The sequence below is a fragment of the Populus trichocarpa genome, chromosome 1 (genome assembly GCF_000002775.5).
Source record: "Populus trichocarpa isolate Nisqually-1 chromosome 1, P.trichocarpa_v4.1, whole genome shotgun sequence".
Lineage (NCBI taxonomy): Eukaryota > Viridiplantae > Streptophyta > Magnoliopsida > Malpighiales > Salicaceae > Populus > Populus trichocarpa.
The window spans coordinates 25,197,195-25,204,652 of NC_037285.2; the positions used below are offsets into that span (position 1 = coordinate 25,197,195).

At 38.8% G+C, this 7,458-nt stretch overlaps 1 protein-coding gene across 3 annotated transcripts; it reads left to right on the forward strand.

Moving 5' to 3' along the window:
* Window positions 1-263: 263 nt before the first annotated feature.
* Window positions 264-7,064, forward strand: LOC18095022 (calcium-transporting ATPase 4, endoplasmic reticulum-type). 3 transcript variants are annotated; one of them, XM_024592886.2, is made up of 9 exons: window positions 264-448; window positions 611-2,117; window positions 2,404-2,476; window positions 2,580-2,701; window positions 3,397-3,678; window positions 3,772-4,149; window positions 4,428-4,537; window positions 5,913-6,141; window positions 6,274-7,064. In XM_024592886.2, the coding sequence occupies exons 2-9, from the start codon at window positions 699-701 to the stop codon at window positions 6,856-6,858; spliced, it is 3,198 nt and encodes a 1,065-aa protein (XP_024448654.1). In that variant the 5' UTR covers window positions 264-448; window positions 611-698; the 3' UTR covers window positions 6,859-7,064. The 3 variants fall into 3 exon arrangements, with proteins under 3 accessions (XP_024448654.1, XP_052305925.1, XP_024448647.1); XM_052449965.1 differs by having other exon boundaries at window positions 621-2,117; XM_024592879.2 differs by having other exon boundaries at window positions 265-448; window positions 637-2,117.
* The last annotated feature ends 394 nt before the right edge of the window (window positions 7,065-7,458 follow it).

Below are 7,458 nucleotides of genomic sequence, written 5' to 3' on the forward strand. Positions count from 1 at the left end.
ATAAAAAATAAAAAAATAATAACACATGATTAAATATAAAAATTATATTAAAACATGAAGCATCCTATACAAAATGGTATATACAAAAATAACGATAAATGTTTTTACAATAGGATGGTCAACACTCAATAAGAGCTAAGAGACTACATCATAAGGTTTTCAAAAATAGATGACTAAGTTATAACTAGTCTTAAATATAGGGACTGGAAGACTAATTTAATCAAACACAAGGGGCAGCGTTGATATTATTAACAAATGAAAAGAAAAGGTGAAGGGAGGGGAGAGAGACAGAGAGGATCTGAGCAATTGAATAGCTCTCTTCTTCATAGTTTATACTCACAGTCACGTATCTAAATACCGAGTAATAATTCTATATATAAATACTGGAATAACAATTAGAGAGTGAGAGGGATATCAGTACTGCTAGTGGCTGCCGAGTATCTTTCCGGTAAGTCTCAGACCCTCTTCCATTTTTATTGACTTTTTGAGATCATTTTTGTTTGTTTCTCTCATTGAACAGATTTCCCTCTTCTGTTTTTCTTTTTGAAATAATTTGCTTGGATTCCTCAGTTTTAGTTTCCTGTACCAATTTAATTTTTTGTTTTCTAAGTTTTTCCTAGTGATTATCAATCTCAGGTCAAAGGGTATAATTGATTGAGTTTCAGAAAGATTTGGGTTTTTTTAATTGATATTTCTCGATGGGTAAAGGAGGGGAAGATCATGGTAAAAAGGAAGAGAATGGTATCGAATCACGAAAAAAGGATGATGATACCTTCCCTGCTTGGGCTAAGGATGTCAAGGAATGTGAAGAGAAGTACGAAGTAAATCGTGAAGTTGGGTTGTCGGATGCGGATGTTGAGAAGAGGAGAAAGATCTATGGGTACAATGAATTGGAGAAACATGAGGGTGTTTCGATTTTTAAACTGATATTGGATCAATTTAATGACACGTTAGTTAGAATTTTGCTAGCTGCCGCGGTTATATCTTTTGTATTGGCTTGGTATGATGGGGATGAAGGGGGGGAGATGGAGATAACTGCGTTCGTGGAGCCGTTGGTGATTTTCTTGATCTTGATTGTCAATGCGATTGTTGGGGTCTGGCAGGAAAGTAACGCGGAGAAAGCATTGGAGGCTTTGAAGGAAATCCAATCAGAGCATGCCACTGTTATAAGAGATGCAAAGAAGTTCTCCAGCTTGCCTGCGAAGGAACTTGTCCCGGGGGATATTGTGGAGCTGAGAGTGGGTGATAAGGTGCCTGCAGATATGCGGGTTTTGCATTTGATTAGCTCCACACTTAGGGTTGAGCAAGGGTCGTTGACAGGAGAGAGTGAGGCGGTGAGCAAGACTGTTAAGCCTGTTGCAGAAAATACTGATATTCAAGGGAAAAAATGTATGGTTTTTGCAGGGACAACAGTAGTGAATGGGAACTGTATGTGCTTAGTTATGGCGACCGGAATGAATACTGAGATCGGGAAGGTGCATTCCCAGATTCATGAAGCCGCACAGAATGAGGAAGATACCCCATTGAAGAAAAAATTAAATGAGTTTGGAGAAGTTCTAACAGTTTTAATTGGAATTGTTTGTGCCGTAGTTTGGCTTATTAATGTGAAGTACTTCCTCACTTGGGAATATGTTGATGGTTGGCCAAAGAATTTTAAATTCTCATTTGAGAAGTGCACGTACTACTTTGAGATTGCTGTCGCACTGGCAGTGGCTGCTATACCAGAAGGGTTGCCAGCAGTCATCACTACATGTTTGGCACTTGGAACTCGAAAGATGGCTCAAAAGAATGCACTTGTTAGAAAACTGCCTAGTGTTGAGACTCTTGGTTGCACAACTGTCATTTGTTCTGATAAAACTGGTACTCTAACTACTAATCAGATGGCCGTATCAAAGCTTGTGGCTATGGGTTCTAGGGTTGGCACTCTGAGAGCCTTCAACGTGGAAGGGACTACCTATAGCCCTTTTGATGGAAAAATAGAAGATTGGCCTGTGGGTCGAATGGATTCTAACCTTCAAATGATTGCTAAGATTGCTGCTGTTTGCAATGATGCTGACGTGGAGCAATCTGGGAATCATTATGTTGCTGGTGGAATGCCCACGGAGGCTGCCTTAAAGGTAAAATCACCTTCAAAAATTGGATTTACGATTTTTAAATTGGATGTTGTCCCTGTAATCTCTCTTTCTGTTGGTGTGTGTGTGTTCATGGTTTTGTATGTATCACTTGTCATGTGCATTTTCTCGCAACTGTATACATGTCTACAATTCAGGGCTGAGCTTCTATCTGTGAAACATATGAATTTGCTTCATGATTAAAAGTTATATGGCACAAGGACTTAGTTAGTATGCAAGGTTTATGGGATATGGATTCCTTACTGACTTTTTTTGTTCTTTCCCATGCCAGGTTATGGTTGAAAAAATGGGATTTCCTGAAGGGCGTCACAATGAATCATCTTTAGGTTGTGGGGATGTTCTAGGTATATTACTTTATCTTGTTTAATTTCTCTTCACTATTTTTTTAGTAGCTCTGACATGTACCTTTTTGGTCTATTTGGGTCCTATGTTCTTGCGCCATATAAGCTTGCTGCCAACTTTGGAATAAAATGGAGCAGCGGATTGCAACTCTTGAGTTTGACCGTGATAGAAAATCCATGGGGGTTATTGTGAATTCCATCTCCCACAAAAAATCATTGCTAGTGAAGGTTTGTTCTTCCCTTTGTTTGTCTTGTAGCTCAGCCTTTTACAGTTAAATTGTTTTGTTCTTTGCAGCTAATATCAACTATAGCTGGTGATGTGGATCATGAACAGGGAAAAAAAGATATGATAGCGAACTTACTCTGTGAGAATCAAAATAAGTAATTAGAAATTAGGTTTGCTTATTACTTGGGTCAGATGCTATGCAAAATTTTCCAATTATTTGAAAGAGTAGGAACAAACATGATCAAAGGGTACTTTTGGAACGTTTTGGTCTTTTAATTGAAAACTGCTCGTTAGAAATGAGTTGATGGACATCTACTGCAAGAACCAAAAATAAACTATAATTTCTTTCAATCTTAGGAACTTCCTTTTTTCAGTGATTCTTTTCTCAAAATAACATTTTAAGTAATAAATAATTGAATTTATCTAGCAATCTGCTGAGTTGTCTATGTTAATTTTGCTTTTTCACCGGAAAATTGTTACCCACAACATATGGCCTGGGTTGAATGTCTTGGATTTGTGAAATTTTTTAAATATGATGCCCCCCCTTTAATTTTGTTGCTGCTTTTGGGCTTTCTAGTTGAAGTTTTACATGGATAACTACAAGTTATTTTAAGCTTCTGTGTGCCTTCTTCATTTGTCATTTTAGTTTGTCGTGTGTATGGGGATTTGAGGTTAATGCTCTGCTCAAATGTTGCAGGGTGCAGTAGAGAACTTATTGGATAGAAGCACATCTATTCAGTTGCTTGACGGCTCTGTTGTAGCGTTGGATCAGTATTCCAAGGATCTTATCTTACAAAGCCTTCATGAAATGTCAACAAGTGCATTACGTTGTCTAGGTTTTGCATACAAAGAGGACCTTTCAGAGTTTGAAACATATAATGGTGATGAAGACCACCCAGCTCATCAGCTCTTACTTGAGCCGCGTAATTATTCTTCAATTGAGAGCAATCTCACTTTTGTTGGTTTAGCTGGGCTTAGGGTGAGTTGGCACAGCAATCTTTTGTTTTCTGGTCTGTTTCGTTTTTTTCACAACCATAATTAAAATTCATTATTCGATTTCAAATTGTTCAAGGATCCTCCTCGGAAAGAAGTTCGTCAAGCCATTGAGGACTGCAGAGCAGCTGGAATCCGTGTCATGGTCATTACAGGAGACAACAAGCATACAGCAGAAGCCATTTGTCGTGAAATAGGTGTTTTTGGACCTTATGACGATATCAGTTCTCAAAGCTTGACTGGCAAAGAGTTTATGGACCATCGTGATAAAAAAACTCATTTAAGACATAGTGGAGGGTTGTTGATCTCCAGGGCTGAACCAAGGCATAAGCAAGAAATAGTAAGGTTGCTTAAAGAGGATGGTGAAGTTGTTGCTATGACTGGAGATGGAGTAAATGATGCACCTGCCTTAAAGTTGGCTGATATTGGCATAGCAATGGGTATTGCTGGGACAGAGGTCAGTTTATCATAATTTGGGGATATACATTATGTGGACTTTATTAGTTAACGAACATCTGTGGGTATGTGAAAGTATATTGGCCAACTTCTCATGCTGTAATTAAATCTCATGGTTTGTTCTCTTTTATGATTGCTCTGCAAGTGTGTAATCATATATCACGTGGCTAGGCCATTTTAGTCGACTTCATGAAGTCCATGACACTCTGCATTTTATTTACCTACATTAGCTGTTCCATTTATCTATTAAATTTTTTCATGCCAACTACACATTTTCAGGTTGCCAAGGAAGCCTCTGACATGGTGTTAGCAGATGATAATTTTAGCACTATTGTTGCTGCTGTCGGCGAAGGCAGGTCCATTTACAACAACATGAAGGCTTTTATCAGGTTTGAGATTTTTCTGTTTTGGTAAATTTACATCAGTGTGGTCTATAATATAATAGCATATATTGGTGGACTGGAGCACAATTGACACAGGAAGTCCATGGTAATGTATTAAGGGGCTGTGAACAGTGTTTTGAAGGGTTTTAGGTTAAACTTTGATGGTTAAATATGGGGGTTTTGTTTGCTGGAAACTATAGATAGATGTGACCCTGATTTCTAGGAGACATTGAAGGTGGAAAACATAAGCCTCAAACCTGGCGTCCATATGAGTCTTGGCTTAGGGAGATTGTATCAAACAATTGCATAGCATATAGGTGGAAAATTTTATACATAAACTCTGATTCTCTATTGAAGATTACAGAGCTTTTGTATAGAGTTCCTAGTACTCCAAGTTCAGCAAGGACTTGGATTCCTATAAAAGAGGCACTGCTTTTTTCTATCTATACCTACGTTATTAAGGATTATTAAGACACTTGCACATAAAGTTAAAGCATAGACCTAGAAAATTTCCAGAAAATCTGGATTTTACAAAAAAAATACCCTTCTATGAAAATCACACAAATATACATTTAATTTGTTTCTTTTTGTCTGCTTCATTTTCTTGTAATTGGTATTGAAGTAGCAAAAAACATGCCTTCCACATGTTTCACCATAGCTATCATTATCAGGGATATTCCCATGTTTTTTTCAATCCGGTTTCATGTTCTGGATCGCAGCACATCCACATGCTGGATTGTCATATGCATGATCTAGAACGTGCAAATGGGTGATCCAATTTATTTTAAGGGAGGGAAGGGGGAGGGATGGAGAGCTGTGGAGAGAGGAGCAACGATGAAAAGCCAGGAAAGTGGGTAATAAAATGAAAAAACATGGTCGGCGGTGAGAAAGAGAGTATAAATGTGCATCGCGTATTGTGAGAAGCTAAAGTGGAGGCGGGAAGTTTCTGGGGGTTGATTTTTAGCCTCTGATTAATTCAAACCTAATAGGATACAGCTTTTTTGTGCATGTGCTGCTAGTCATGTGTGCATATTCTGATGTGTGCCAATGCATTGTGCATACATTTGTCATTTGTTAAATAAACATCACTTTGTATGAAATGATAATCTGAGATTTGTATTCTCATCATGTCAAAATTTGCGTCATATGTAACTTGTACTTGTCATACAACCTCAATCTCTTGCATTGAAAATACTAGAGAAACTTGATTTCTGACTTGAAGATCTTCATTAACAATCTTCCTCCTATTCTTGGATTTTAAGTTTATTCAATTCGAATCAACTCCTTTTCTTTATAACCACAAAGTAACCTTTTATCTTTATTACTGCAAATTAACTTCTTTTTTTGCATCCCCTGTTTTCTCCCCCAATTATAAATACAGGTACATGATCTCCTCAAATATTGGTGAGGTTGCCTCTATATTTTTGACCGCTGCTTTGGGTATTCCGGAAGGAATGATCCCCGTTCAGCTTCTCTGGGTTAATTTGGTCACTGATGGGCCTCCGGCAACAGCGTTAGGGTTCAATCCCCCAGACGGAGATGTAATGAAAAAGCCTCCTAGAAGGAGCGATGACTCCTTAATTAATACCTGGATCTTATTCCGTTACCTGGTACAGAAACTACTTTTCCCGCAATCAGAGAGCTTTTCTTCTCTCCACAATCAGAAAACTTTTCTATTCTTGCTCTTTAGTTAGCTCTAATGCTGGGGAACTCGTTAACCTTAACGTGTCCTTGATGTGTAGGTGATTGGACTCTATGTTGGGATTGCAACAGTTGGTGTATTTATCATATGGTACACACATCACACATTCATGGGTATTGACCTTAGTGGAGATGGCCATAGTCTTGTCACTTACTCTCAGCTCGCAAACTGGGGCCAGTGTGGATCTTGGAAGGATTTTTCCGTGTCACCATTCACAGCTGGGTCGCAAGTGTTCAGCTTCGATGCAAATCCATGTGAATACTTCCGATCTGGAAAAATCAAGGCATCAACTCTCTCGCTTTCCGTATTGGTTGCCATTGAGATGTTCAATTCCCTCAACGCCCTCTCTGAGGACTGCAGCCTCTTGAGAATGCCCCCATGGGTCAATCCATGGCTCCTTTTAGCCATGTCTATTTCATTCGGCTTGCACGCTCTGATCCTTTACGTACCTTTCCTAGCTCAAGTATTTGGGATTGTTCCGCTCAGCTTTAACGAATGGCTTTTGGTACTGGCTGTGGCTTTCCCGGTCATTCTAATCGACGAGGTTCTCAAGTTTGTTGGGAGATGTACAAGAGGGTTGCGACAGTCTAATTCAACCAGACATTCAAAGCACAAGGCAGAGTAAGCGAGCTCTCGGAAAGGATCGTGGTTGGTTTGATGGATCTTCAGTTGGATTGCTAATCTTGGCCCATTACCTTAAAACCCTTCACTTTTTTATACAATAAGGGTTGGCGTGGACTAAATTAGGTTTCGATTAGGCAGAATTGTATCGAGTACTTTTTTTAGAACAATGGATTATTCTGGAATTCAACTTGCAGATCTTTCATTTTAGTAGGCCGAAGAAACTCGTTTAAACACACCCATGAAGGGTTGCATGCCTGGCTATAGCAAATCAAATGTTTCTTCTTTTTTAAGAAATAGATAAAAAAAAAAAAAAAATGTTCATGGACGCGTTTCTTTTATTTTTATTGTCTTCGTCCCTGTAATCAAATGCAATAAAGAAATTTGAAAAAAAAAAATCATCATTAATATGAAAAAGGGGATTGATTCTTCGACCTTAACATGCCCCATGACACCACCTCTGATAGAGTGGCATCGCATACAACCGCAGCATCTAAGAAGGCGACGACCGTTGCTCAATCCCACTCTCTTCTCTTTCTCTTTACTCCACTCCACGTGGCTCCTTCCATTGCCTTCTCAGGTCCAGGCGCTTAACGCTGGAAAT

What these genes read in the sequence shown, in the direction of transcription:
- LOC18095022 (XM_024592886.2), top strand. Translation starts at nt 699, where the DNA reads ATGGGTAAAGGAGGGGAAGATCATGGTAAAAAGGAAGAGAATGGTATC. An exon ending in AGGTTGTGGGGATGTTCTAG is followed by an intron (nt 2,477 to 2,579) that starts GTATATTACTTT and finishes GCGCCATATAAG; the next exon opens with CTTGCTGCCAACTTTGGAAT. An exon ending in TTGGTTTAGCTGGGCTTAGG is followed by an intron (nt 3,679 to 3,771) that starts GTGAGTTGGCAC and finishes AAATTGTTCAAG; the next exon opens with GATCCTCCTCGGAAAGAAGT.